Source organism: Channa argus, chromosome 9 (assembly GCF_033026475.1).
Source record: "Channa argus isolate prfri chromosome 9, Channa argus male v1.0, whole genome shotgun sequence".
Taxonomy (NCBI): Eukaryota; Metazoa; Chordata; class Actinopteri; order Anabantiformes; family Channidae; genus Channa; species Channa argus.
Genome location: NC_090205.1, coordinates 10074360 through 10088557, shown reverse-complemented (window position 1 = coordinate 10088557; position 14198 = coordinate 10074360). Strand labels below are relative to the sequence as shown.

Sequence of the window (14198 nt, the reverse complement as noted above, 5' to 3'; positions counted from 1 at the left end):
TATGTGAAAATTAGATGTTCTTATGTATGTGTTTGTTATTGTTCAAATGGTGCACAGTCTTATGGCAGTGGGCACAAAAGTCCAGCTGGTGAACTCCATATTGTTTTCCAGTGGAATTGGTGTGTAGGTAAATGGTAAATGGTCTGCACTTATACAGCATTTTTCTACTTATTGGCACTAAAACAGCTTTACACTGCTTCTTATTCATCCATTCACACTCACAATCACACACACACTCACACACCGATGGGGGACTCATACAGCGCTCAACGAGACTGGTGGACAACTGCTTCAACCTCCTGCAATGCACTCAAGCCTGATAAGTTAACTTCCTATTTGCATCAATTTCATCACAGAGTCAGAGGCATAATCCACTCTTGTCCTTTCCACTGTGAGCTCCAGACTGTCCAGTTTCAACAGATTTTGCCTTCTTGATCAGCTTGTTAAGTGTGTTGGCCTCACCAGGCTTGACGCCACTTGACACAACTGCAGAGATCACTGCACTCGCCACTATAGATTTATAAAACATCCAGAGTAGCCTTCTGCACATGTGAAAGGTGCAAAGCCTCCTGAAAAAGACTAGTCTGATCTGTTTTTGTCCAGTTTGTGATTCCTGTGGGTTTTCTTGACATTGAGCTGTGTGGTGACGTTGTTGCTCCTCTCTATCGGGTGTCTCTATTCCTATTCCTATTACTGTATGTATCCACCAATTGAGGAACTGTCAGAGAACGTTTGGAGGTGGCAGGTTTCTGACATGCAACTAAAGTCAGAGCTGTAGAGTGTAAACAGGACTGGTGCCAGGATACTTCTTTGAGATGCTCCAGTGCTCCTCATCACCACATGTGAGATCGAGCCATCTAAGCAAACAAAACAATGTCTTTATTGTGCAGTGTTTTGATTTCAGAGCTATCTACCACTGACTCTTTACATCAAAGCAGCAAACAGAAAAAACAAAGAAGAGAGCGAGAAGGAAATCTCATGTTATATTAGTTGCATACTTAGGAGCTTATATACAGAGGATATTGATGGTCGTGTGTGCTAAGGCACCCCCCGATGTGCATATCAGTAACATCTTCTAAGCATCAAAGTATCAACTGGTGTATTGTACTGTATGTGTAAACAAACTTAGCAGCCCCTAAAGCAAAGCCATACCAGCCCGCCAGAGCTTCAAACGTTTCCTGCGAGCTGTAGGAAGCAGGTGAAAAAATAGAAGTGTGTTGAACTTTGACCTCTGGTGCACACTTGTTGACTGATGTTTCACACTGGGGTCACCTTTTCCCTTGGCAGCGTTCTTCAAGAGAAGCAGGCCTGTCTGCACTACCCATGTGTGTGCGCGAGTGCATGCATAGTCCCCGGGGAGATCATCCCCATCTCCCTTTGAAGGCTCTGTGCTATAGAGCTGTTTTCATACAGCACCGGCCGTGGGTTTCCTGTCTCAGCTGACCCCACGTCTCCTCTTGGACACTTCAGAAAACTTCCCAGCAAAAACACCTTTCTCCCATTAACGGCAGAGGCTGCAGGAGGAGAGGGGAGGCAAAAGGGGGTTTTGAAGCTCAGTGTGTCATGCCACTTAGGAACACACAGATGGGTATCGGAAAACAAACATGATAACCACATCATCTCCACCAGTGGTCAACACTTGGTAGCTGAAGCCTCTCACTGACTGTTGGTTAATTTATTTTTTCTGCTTTAGTAATGGTTATGCTGTGGTCCTGTGCAGATGAGCACTCTTGGTCCAAACTGCAGTGATGTTTAAATACAGGAACATCTGGACAGACGGCCAACCCCAATACGTTATACAACAGTGTGTATCCACTCGTGTATGGAGCTCTGTCCAGCTGAGACAACACAGGGTCAAGAGATGAAAAGAGGATGGGGTTCACCAAGTATCAGTTCCACATGGCCTTCAAATGGGGCAACAAAACAGCACAGTGTGGACAGCCATGTACGGCAAAGGCATCCTGCACACCTGCACCACATACCTCACACCCATGAGGCCAAATTTGATACTTGATACAGAAGCTGTGTCGTACATGAAAAAAATCTTTAAATAGTCTAAACTACAGCTGTGCAACCTATTGCTTTGCCTTTTTGAAACAGTAAAAGGTTTTTTTTTTTTATCCCCAACAAACAAAGCCGGAGTCTTATACACAGATCGTGGTCTTTATTTTCAAATGGTACCTAAGTCAGTATTAGTGAGATAAAATCATATCAAATGGAACAATGGAAAAAACTGTTTTTCAGCACGCAGGGGTCCCAGTGGGCTCCCTCAGGGTGCACTTTGTTTAAGCTGGTCCAGTTTGCGTCGCAGCATGTTGTAGTTGTCTCTGGTCCCAGGAGCCTCGGGGTCCAACTTTAGAGACAGCTCATAGTGTTTCTTTGCCAGCTCCAGCTTTCCCCAGCGATGATACAGAACAGCTAAGATTATTGAAAAAAAAAAGGATAATTGCTGTTTAAGCTGACAAGCAGCAACAATTGTAATTCTTTCCATTTGCTGCATTGAGAACAGGTCAGGAAAGCTACACAATATCGCTTCTGCTACCAAACATTATTTAATTATTCTTCTACCTATAAAAGCACTTGGAATCTCTCATCAGCTCTGAAAATACACAACCAAAGTAGCAGTAGCTTTACCTAAATTGCCATGGCAACTAGCAGCATTTGGGTTGATACGAAGAGCATGAAGAAAGAAGCCCTCCGACTCCTGAGGAAAATAACAAATCAAACAAAAACATACATTGGGTTATCTGTACAAGTCACAGAAATAAAGAACTCCTGAGTCATAGCAGACACAGTTTAAATCAACATTCAAGACACAAAAAATATCTACTATGGTCAGTGACCTTGTATTTTTGTAGTTTCCCCAGGACGTTGGCCAATGAAAACATGATGGTGTGGTCATTTGGAAGGAGCTTCAGAGCCTCTCGGCCAATCAACTCCGCTTGACCCAAGTTTCCTTGAAGGCAGAACCAGCAAGCGCAATTAATGTCTCTCACACAGACACACACACACACACACACACACACACACACACACACACACACACAGCTCGACATATTCATGCTCACATATTCTTGTGTAATCTATGCAACAACTTAACTAGAATATCAATTAATTGGTCAAATCTTTGGACAATAATCATTGCAAATCTGATATATGAAGGGCTGCAGGAAAACTGCATTTTGCCCTGATTCTTTTTAACCACCATGACCCCTCCTACACCAAGGTTCAATAAGAGGGATGGGATGTTACTGATGTGGTCAATATACACACGAGGGACTCTCGGAGTGGTGTATTTGCTGAAGCAAGGCCAGTCTCTCCTGTCATAGTTTGGAAAATACTTGTTTGTCACAGTTTCTCAAGCAATCCACAACCAAGGCGAACGAGTCTGTACTGTCACTTCCAGGTATTTGCATGTTTACTTGATCCCCATTTGGTTTATACTTTTTCTGTGCACAGTTACAGAGTACAGTACGCGTACTGTATTGCTTGTTTATAAGTAATCTGCTTTATATTTATCTCACTAAGTATATTGATAATACAGATAACATGTTTTCTTTCAACAGTATACAGACTCTGACTGCCTGCTCTATGTGTCAGCAGTGTCTGAAGCAGAGTTTTTCCTTCTCCACACATGGAAGAGCGGTTTAGTCTCCTAATTAAGGTTGAATACAAGGCCCACTGGGTTATTGATCTCTGTCACAGACCCGTCTGATGTCTGGCCAGCAATGGAGAAAGAGAAAGCGAGGCAGTCAGATAGACAGACAGTCAGACAGACACTGACAGTCATGTCCTGAGTCATAGCCTGTGTCCTTCAGACACAGCTTGCCAACATGTGACTACATGTGTGACTGTGTCTGAGTGCATCTGCCTGAATCTACACTGATTCTGCCTTTTGTTTGTGTAATGATCAAAACAAAAGAGAAGGGGGGTTGGGGTGCGCTCACCAAAGAGAAAAAAGTATTCCCGTTTCCTTGCCATTTGAAAATGACACCTATTGTTCTTCCTTTCTCTATTTTTCTTTTTTTTTTTTTTGTTTGGTAGGGAGCTGGGGAGAGGGGTAGAATTATTTCTGTCAGATTTGGGGAACAAATACGGTGGGGGGACTCTGAGGGGGCGCTGTTCTGGCTGTGCTTGCCCACGTTTGATCAGGAACATACTGGGTTCTGATTGGACAGTTCCAGTACCCTCCTGGGAGACTCCGCCCCCGTGGGAGCGGCTTCTGACAAAACGGCTCGAACGTTTGGAAATCAGAGCATTCTCCACACGGCAGGGAAGAGTGCTTTCAAAACTCCCAACACAAAGCTTTAATACATAAATTTCAAGCATTGCTGATTCCTGCTCTTCCGATCTAATCTGGTTGGTCACCTAGATTTCCTGCTTTTCCAAAATAACACTGTTAATGCTGCAACAAACTGCACTGAGATCAGATAGTGGCCCCACTTAATTTTTGGAAAGTGAGTCATGAAAATCACATTTATTCAGAAATAGGTATTATTAGTAGTAGTAGTAGTAGTAATATTTTACTGTTTTCATGTGATGTTATTAATATATTTATCATATTAATATTATTGCAGGCATTAAAATATGTTTGTAATCTGGTATGTGTAGTAAAAACCTTGTAAAACAATTAACAGTAGTAGTAAAAGCAGGTTCCAATCTTGAGGTCAGCCCACAATGGCAAAAGTAACTTGTACTTTGTTTATGTACTGTGTGTGTGTGTGTGTGTGTGTGTGTGTTATTGCTACCAGTGTTGTCTAGCAGAATAACCATGTTGTTCCAAGCCAGGCTGTGGTCAGGTTTTAGCATGGTGGCATTCCTCCATGCATTCAGGGCATCCACATGTCTGTTCTGGTCAGCATACTATCTTGACAAGAGAGGGAAAAAAAAAAGGACAACCCCTTCTTAAAGTGTTTCTGTTCTTTCTCATTGTATTGCAAAAATCAACCCCTACACAATAGCTATTTCATTAGCTTTTTGTCCAGATTCCAGGGTATGGACAAGGTCTTTCTAAAAAGAATCATAAGCCTTATTTGCACACTGTCTCAGTAAAGACCGTTTACAACCTGGAATCTCACCAAGCGTCCTAGGTTATAGTAGCAGTCTGGATATTTTTTCCGGAAGCGAATGGCATTCCAGTAGCTCTGCTCTGCTTCCTCAAACTTCTGCAGACTGTTTTGAACTATACCCAGATTCATCCAAGCAGCAGCGAAGTCAGGCCTGCGCAGATTAAAACATACGACGACATCAGTACGTACGGTTTCCAGCTACCTGGTGTTGAACGAAATGACTGTCTGTGTATGAGAGTGTGCTGTTATTTTGCCCTTGACAACATACTGAATAGACACAGCTTTAGACAAAAGCTTCTCAGCCTCGATCAGTTCATTCCTTTCTTTTAGGATATTCCCCAGGTTATTCATAGCATGGACATAGGTTGGATGTAGCCTGAAAACCACAAACATTGTGCAGCACAAAGTCAGCTTCTTGCTCATTTGGTAGTAGATGATTGGATTGTCAATGCTTGAGACATACCTGACTGCCTCTCGATAATATCCAATAGCAGCAGTACTGTTTCCTCTGTCAGCTAGGTTCTTACCTACATTGTAATGTACCTGAAAAATAAACCCATGAGGCATCAGAGTGCAACTTTTCACCCATAAACTAAAAAACTAAAAAAAGACCGACACATGCTGTAAAGAGGCAGCCAAACACACAACGCGCACGTCTTTACCTTGGCATTGAGAGGACAAACAGACAGGGCACTGGTGAAGAGGGTTTGCTCTGCCCGCCATTGGTGACTGCGGAGAGCACAGCGAGCTACACACACACACAACAGTGCCACCACCGACACACACAGCAGCTTCTGGAGTGTGGAAGAACACAAAACAGAAAAACAGAGGCACTTAATAACGGTGTACTCTGAGTCATTATAAGGGTTATTATGAAAGCTTAAAAATACATGCTCTATGACTCAGAGTTAATAGTCTGCAAATGTATTCATATAACACATGGGCACCACTTGCTGTTATCATCCCTTTATACACGATTCATTAGTCACTTCTTAAGTCTGTCCCTACTCTGCATCGCAGAGGCACTGAAGCATCTAAACATGCACAAACAGGTGGTTAAATAAGAGTAAAAGCAATGATCGCGTGACCTGCTGTAGCTGTAAAAACAGAAAGGTCACTGGGTTGTGTCTTTGCTGGAAGCTATGTGCTTATCAATTTTTCATCAGCACCAGCCCTTATTTTGGTGGGATCTGCTTGGTATGATTTAGTCCCACCCTGAATCTGGTCCAGCGGCAGCAGCAGTGTCCCAGGGAGTAGGCCAGGAGTAGGCAGTAGCCAGCTGACGACAGGTAGAGCACTCTTTCAGCAATGACAAAGCCCACTCTAAAAAAAATGTTAGAGGCTGGCAGAAAGGGGACCACCAACAGCACCAGGCCTAAGGTCAGCGTCCTGGCAAGAAGGGGAAAAGGCCACAAAATACAAAAAGATTATATACAGCTGCAAGAAACTCTGTGACACTGTGTGAAGGAAATGTTTATTGTTAGCAGGCTCAAAATGCTCCTTATGATTTACCACAGTCTGTCTCTAAACCGTTACAGAATTATAAAACTCCTCTAACAGCAATTTAGACATGGTGCACTGGTCACGCTGGAGTGGATATGATACAATTTTCACAATCAAGTGTGGGCCTCGAGAGGCTAATGTGCACTTCATCTCATCGGCAGCGAGTGTGAGACGGCTCTGCTTGCTTACCTCCTTTTCTGACTGTCCTGTGAGCATAAGGCTTGGCTTATCAAGCCTATCAGGATGCACCACATCATCAGCAGCCACAGCATCCTCCAATCAGAGACTGACTTAATGAGTGGCACACAGCCCATGGACCAATCGAAACAGAGCCACCAGGGACACAGCAGCAGCCAGGCATTCAGAGAGTAGTAGTAATTATAGTTCACTATCTGCCAATCAAACGGGGAACAGGGGAGCACAGAAGAGGAGAGAGTCGGGAAGAACAGAGGAACAGCAAATCAAATGTTTGTCCATCACCTCGTAAAAAAAATAATGAGTAATTGCATGTTTTAAAACTTGGGCTGGGGAAATTAGTGTGTTAATTTCGGTGAATAACATGAATAGCTTCATGCGTTACAAATAGGGGTGGGGAAACAAACACAGACTACATCATGCAAAAAAAAAAAAAAAAGGAAGAGCTCCATACTCATATTCACCTGAAACTGACCTGAACTTCCAACCCAGTGTGATTTAATGTTGCATCCCAGAATGAATCAACTTGAGAAACCGATCGTACTCACTCTGAGAAACATATTTTCTGCAAAAGAGGCAGGGTTGTCTACTTCAGTGAATGCCGGTGGTCCTGTTCCCATGATCCTCCACCGTGCATAGAGCATTGAGAGCCCTCCAAGACCCATGAGAGTCAATCGCATAAGCAATCCAGTTCGCAACATCTCACTTACCTGTCAGAGAAATATTACCACTTGTCACTCACATTTACAAAGCCATGCTAGTGAGGTACATGCAAGCTGTTTCATGAGCACAATACACTGAGATCCATTTTCCTACACATAGACTATGTGACACTAGGCAGTGCATAATTTATGGAACAATACAGGGGAAGGGTGTATAAACTTTAACTCACATGAAGTGGATTCTTCCTAAGGAGTAGCCTCTGGCTGAGTTCATACACATTAACATTACAGATCAGGAGAACATCAAAGACTGCATTTACACCCTGAGGCAAAATACACAGAGAAGAAAAAAGAACTGGCATTTCAAATGTATATAGGTCAGCAACAAAATGGATCTTTAGGTCCTATCATGTATGTAAAAGTCATGAGATTTTTTTAACGTAAGCAAGAATAAGAAGAGGAGTAAATTAACTGCCAGGGGCTCATGATGTGTTAAATTTATGATTATTTATTGTGTTAATACCAGCTTTTGCCACCAATGTATAACCATAAATACGTAAAAGTCACACAGCCAGCTCACCAATGAGCCCAAAAATCGTCTGGCTTAACAGCAGTGCAGAGGACTCTGAATAGCCATACCTATACTATTTACTCTACACATTGTACAACTAGATGGGTGAGGGGGGAGAAATATTTTTATCAATTAAAGCACATCTATTATGCAGTAAGTGTCATCATTACCTTCATAAAAAAAACTCTGAAATAGTGTTAGTTTTAACTAACACAGCTGTCCACCCTCAAAAGGAGTCAGACACTTTTAAAAGCTACACTACGTAAAAAAAACAAAACGATTAAAAGTACAGTTTTGTGCAGTGGATCAGATTATTAATAAAGTCTATAAAAATTTTGTAAATACGTTCAGAATATTGGTGAGTGTGGTCAAAGGTCAAGTGATCCCTGTGACTCAATGGATGTTAATACATAAGATGCACAAGCTGGGGCTATAATTATGTCTCACAGATGAGATCTCTATTATGTTTTGTACATGATGTAATGAAATCTACCAAGTCTCTAAAAATGGCTTTACAAGAAGACTCCGTACCAAAACTGTGATGCCTTGTTCTTTACAGAGCATCGCTGCAGCACACAGCAAGAGGCTAACCACAACCCAGTGGACAGAAAACCTGTCATTTCTTTCACTCCCTGAAAACACAAAGCCAAGAGCAAGCTAGTTATGGACAGTTAGTGGTTAAAATGTAGGTGTTCAAACACATGGATTGCAGCTCCAAAATGTTTGATAGTGGCTCTATGTATTGTCAGCACAGTACAGTATTACGGTGTACATAAAGAATAATGCCTACCTCTGTTGAAAGCTTTGCAGTAGGTGAGAAAAGAGAGCTGGAAGAACAGAGCACATAAAAGGTCTGCTCGACCCACTATACCAGCCACCTTATTGAGATGAAGAGGGAAAATGAAGAGAAATACAAGATAATGAGGGATGCATACGTGATACATACAGCAATGCAGAAAAACAAGTTTAAGTACCAAGTGTACATTAGGAAACTGATTTATCATGTGCAACCTTTCATAAATTATTTTGTTACATGTCCTCCTTATAACACACTCTTTTGCATAGTGCATTCAGTTACAACTGGAGGCTTATTAAGAGAGGTAAGAAGAATCTCTCATTACTACTGTGGCTTGCTGGTGTGTGTGTTCTATACAATGTGTGGGTACAGTATGGTTGGCATCCTGGGGTTGCCTGCTTTGATAGATACAGCAGGCCTAAGCCAACAGTCTGCCTGTCTGCCACCCCCCAGGTCTCACCCAGTCCTTGCCCTGCATGATTAAAGAGAATGGAGAGGGGGAATTGCTGCTTTCCAGCCAGGCTTTACAGCAAACACACATCTTCTGGCAGGTCAATAAGCATCCCAACACAGCTAACAGCCAGGCCGTGCTACCACACGTACCTTAGCTCTGCACTACCAGCTGAGACGGGGCTTTTGTTCTTGCCAAGAACCCACTGCAAGTTCAGTATTAAAACCTTTGGACTGGCATGCCTAGATGTCATGATGCACGGGTGCATGTTTTTAAGAAAAGTTTGTGTTTTGTCCCAAAATCATGAGTACAATGTATCAATGGGCGATGAGACAATGTCCACTGTACAAGATTTAACTGCGCCCGACCAGCCCGAGTTCGAAGCAAGAATGGGAGCTAAAATAATTGGGCAGGACTATTACCTTAGGTTATTGAGAGCTGATCTAAATATGTATATGACATTTCAAAAAAGGGTACCTCAAAAATGTCAAAATAACTATTATTATTTCTCCCTACTGGGTTCCAGGGATAATGGAGAGTTCTTTTTGAGTGTCCCTGTGAACCAGATTTAGGTAATCATGTTTATTAGACTATCTGGGAATGGATCTGCATAAACTAAAGTAACGTGGTAACATAAGTGATTTCTCCTCTACTTCTGACACGGACAGAAGAGTAAAAGAAGGTGCCACTTCCTGGTGCTTTTTTTTTTTCTTTCTTGCTATTGTTGTGTGTGTGTAGACAGTCAGACAACACAACAGAGCTACTTTTCACAGCACAAACTGAATATAAAAACAAAATCTGGTTTACATTGAAAAATGAAAAAATGCTTTATGCGAAATAAGTGTGAATAGCATTAATAACTATTAAAGTACGTATGATTGTTTCACTTTTTTGAAACAAAATTTCTAAAGATTTTTAAAAATCTTTTTTTGAATAGCCAATCAACCTTTTGAAGCTGAAGTTAAATACTTACACTTTCTGTGTGAACTGGATGTGCAGCAAAGAAGAGGGCAGCAAGCAGAGAAGTCTTGGGAGCATTGTTAAGTTTCACACCCTTCTCATCATAGGCCAGCCCACCAATCAGTATGGCAAACACATCAATCATAAGGGCAGATATGACAGCATGGAGGATGATGTTCAGCACATGAAAGCCAACAGGGTGCAGGCCTCCCGCCAAGAGGTAGTTCAACCTGGAACAGCAACAGAGGGAATCATCATTATTATTATTTGCGAAATGTGTGGATATGGAGAAATGTAGAACCATAAGTGTATGAGGGGTGAGTACAAGCTATTGTGAGTAGAAACTATTGTATTGTAGTGGTACAGGCTGAAAGGCAGTACAATGGCCATAACCAGCGGGTATGTGGGTTTTGGTCGTGCAAAAATATACAACCAGACTGATATACAGAAGAAAGAAATGCCCACCAACCTCAGGTAAACACTGTCTTCATGTATTTCTTAAACTTTGTAGTACATGTTTAGGTCTGTTTTTACTAGTAAACATTGTGGTGGCATATAACTTAATTTAACTTGCCCGCTGATTTAGCTCTGTGGTTAATGATTCGATAGGAACATCGGTGTGCTATCCTGAAACGTTAAAATGATAAGACCAGATTTGGTTTTTTACTCCTTTCGGCTAATAAAACAAGTTCAGGGTCCCCACAGCGAATTTACTATAGTTTGGCACATTTTTTAACCCCGGATGCCCTTCCTGACGCAACCCTCCCTGCTTGGGATAGGCAGTTGGAGGTTCAATGTCTTGCTTAGGAATATTTTGACATGTGGTTGGGGGGACCGGGTCATGAACCTCCAACCCCATGGTTGGTGGGTGGCCACATTAGCAACTGAGCCACAATAAAATTATAAGGCAAGATGCATACAAGTATTTATTTATTTTCTGCCATGGTATAACAACAGTGTGTTAGTTTACAGAGTTAAAAAGAGTCTGTACCTAAATGTAAGGACAGTGAGAGGTCGGTAGGATTTATGACTAGAGTTGCTACTTAAGTTGCTTCCCCAGAAATCATTGCTCCAGATGTTGTTGAGGGGTGTGGTTGGTTTCAAGTCCTGCAACAGAAACACAATATTTGACTGCTATCTACTGGCAAAAGCAATGTCATAAAATGTAATCTGTTTTGCAACACAAAGACACCTCTGTGCCTTTGAAACTATACCTTATTGTTGACAATTGCTTCAGAATCATCAAAAACAAACTCCCCATCATAGCTGTTTATGAAGCACAGGAGGGCTACCAGGGCGACAGTGGCCTTGGCCTGGACTGGAGCAAGCTTTGGCAGGGGTATTTGGTGATCCCAATAAACTTCAGACAATGCCATGATGCATCGGGTCTTTGGTCATTCTTTATCATCATCTGATCCCTATGAGGGGGGAGATCGGGCAGGCAAGTTAAGGTGCTACAAATCCGACTCTTGTATCTGTAGAAGAGGCAATACATTGAATGTACTCTTCTTTAGAGACACGTTCTGCGATATTACTTTGCCTTCACCAGTTCCCATGTTAGCTTTTTGCCAGCGTGCTAATGTTTGCAAACGTAAATGTTAACTTACTGAAAGAGCCAAGGATCGTAACCGCATTCAAGCGTGGTTTGCACCTACAAACAGATATTTCAATAACGAAAGTCGTCACTTTGATTAGATGACCATCTAACGCGAAGGTTTTTTTGGACATTACCAAGCAGATAAACCATAACTCTAGCATACCTTGTTAGACGGTGCTCAGTTTTTATTCACATTATTATGCGGCATAAACATGGCAAACGCTAGCCAGTAGCTCTGTCGATATTACGCGCTGTCTATTTAAAGCCTTTTGCGGAAGGCTGAGAATTAAATTCCTGCAGAGTATCCTCAGCGAGTTGCAGACAGACAGACAACTGTAAACAAATGTACACGCTCAGGCTCCAGCACTTCCTGTCTAGCGTATGTATCACGTGTTCGCTTTCAGCCAATAGTTGAATAGATACTGGTATACGTTGTGGAGTCCAGTTGACTTCACACACAGTCAGAGACACTGACGGGTCAGAAGATAGAAACACACATCATGGACTTTAGTCTCTGGCAGAATGGAACTGCTCTTACAATTACACATAAGAATACAGATTGTTAGACATTTAATTGAGACTGAACTCTTTAAAGCTCTTCTTGTCATCACCTCTCCCAAAATCCTGCTGGATTAGCTACAGGCCCCTAAATTTAACGTTTCACAAAGTTTTCTGTCCTAATGAAACAATTTACAGTTGATTTTGAACATTCAGTCTCTTGTGACTCTGGATGGTCTGTGTGACCTTGTGTTTCACTGATGAGCTTGTTTCACTGAAAAAATTATAAATTTGTTTAGGGCTATCTCAAAAAGTAAGATTATTAAGTCAAATTCTATTGAGCCTACTGTATGTATGCTGGTTTACTGCAAACTTGAAATGAAGAGAACTATTATTAAATTTATTAGTAACTGTATGACATGTCAAAATGTGTGCAATGAAAATGGTCTAGTAATTTTGCCTTTCCTTTGGTTTCTTTTTTGTGAAGTTTGATGAAATATTTCACTATGTTAAAATTGATTGGATGTTTGTTGTCCTTTTCTACTCTTTTCCCACTATTTATCCATCTCTGCTGGCTCAGCCTCTGACATAATGTTATAATCCAGTTATCGATTGTCCTTTCTTATTTCCTTTTTTGCAGAACAGGTGAAACATCTGTTCAATAACTGGTGCAAAACAATGCCAAGCAGGCTTGTCTGTAGCACAGCCACACATATTGATTGCATGAGAGCAGCATTCCCATTTTGCATGAAACAAACCTTGGCTTTTCTCGTTTCTTTTTCCTGTAGCTTCTCACATTAAATTGGTACTAACAACATCAGAGTGCAAGGTGATATAGAGGTTTGTTAACCATAACAGCTTGAGTCTAAACAGGAGAGGGATTTGTTTTCTTTTATGTGTGTGTTATGTGTGTATGTGTTGTGTTTTGTTTTTTTTTTATCAGATTGAGCGATATGAACATGACATCTAGAGTTCATTGACACAAAGATGTTTTTATTTTTGTCTCTAGAACATAGAGTTAGTAAGCATGTACATGCAAATGCTACAGTGGCTTAATTACAGTTTTTCTAATTGGCTTAGACACTTCTGTTCACACTAAAGTTACATTTTCAAAACAGTTAACACACAGGCTGAAACAGAAGCTCACTGCCCAGAATGACACATTTTGTTTGCAAAATGTTCTCGCAATAACAAAGCATTTATATTCTTCCAATAAGTTACTACACACAAAAAATAAAAAATACAGCTAATAACATCCCAATTTTCATGGTGATTTCAGTAGATATAACAAACCCTGCTGCTCTCTGCACCTGCACTTTTGTTTGATGTGGCTGTTGAATACTGTAAAAAAAAAAAAGTCTTGCTTCATTCCTGTGTGCAGATCTCCCTGCAGCCAACTGTGTTTGACATACAAAGTGTACAGTAAACATCTATACTAGACCAATTCAGAAACTCAGTATGCCACAGAATTGGTACCGTTTACTTTATTCAGTGGAAAAAACATTCGGTACTGCATCCAATTTTTTTCTATACTGTTCAAACACTGCAAAGCTGAACACTGCAATCATTAAAGCAAATATACTGAAAATTAAAAAGAAACCAAATAAAACTTATGGGTGGAAATATACAAAAATGAAAATAAAGACTTAAAGAAAATAAAAAATTATGAAATACTCTAAATTTTACATTTAGTCGATGCACTTCTGTCAATTAGGCCACAGGTTCTCAACATTTGATTAACCTTTGTCCCGATCCCTGTTCCTGGACTTTAGTTTGACTTTCCCCAGCATTACTTCCTTCCCCTGGCTTTTATTTTGTAGTCCCTCAGCACCACTTTTTGTTCTTTAGCCTCTTCACCTGCCATGTTAATCCTGATTGCTCTCACCTGTGCCCCTG

At 41.2% G+C, this 14198-nt stretch overlaps 1 protein-coding gene across 4 annotated transcripts; it reads right to left on the bottom strand.

The window, feature by feature from the left end:
* Window positions 1–2150: 2150 nt before the first annotated feature.
* Window positions 2151–12178, bottom strand: tmtc4 (transmembrane O-mannosyltransferase targeting cadherins 4). 4 transcript variants are annotated; one of them, XM_067516792.1, is made up of 19 exons: window positions 11968–12178; window positions 11815–11858; window positions 11422–11682; window positions 11199–11314; window positions 10221–10437; window positions 8791–8878; window positions 8532–8632; window positions 7660–7752; window positions 7316–7477; window positions 6762–6964; window positions 6284–6458; window positions 5732–5863; window positions 5533–5612; window positions 5338–5445; window positions 5079–5220; window positions 4749–4863; window positions 2844–2956; window positions 2635–2704; window positions 2151–2418 (listed from the first exon to the last, which is right to left on the bottom strand). In XM_067516792.1, the coding sequence occupies exons 3-19, from the start codon at window positions 11581–11583 to the stop codon at window positions 2270–2272; spliced, it is 2226 nt and encodes a 741-aa protein (XP_067372893.1). In that variant the 5' UTR covers window positions 11584–11682; window positions 11815–11858; window positions 11968–12178; the 3' UTR covers window positions 2151–2269. The 4 variants fall into 4 exon arrangements, with proteins under 4 accessions (XP_067372893.1, XP_067372891.1, XP_067372894.1 ...); XM_067516790.1 differs by having other exon boundaries at window positions 11422–11625; XM_067516793.1 differs by lacking the exon at window positions 7316–7477 and having other exon boundaries at window positions 11422–11625.
* Between the last annotated feature and the right edge of the window lie 2020 nt (window positions 12179–14198).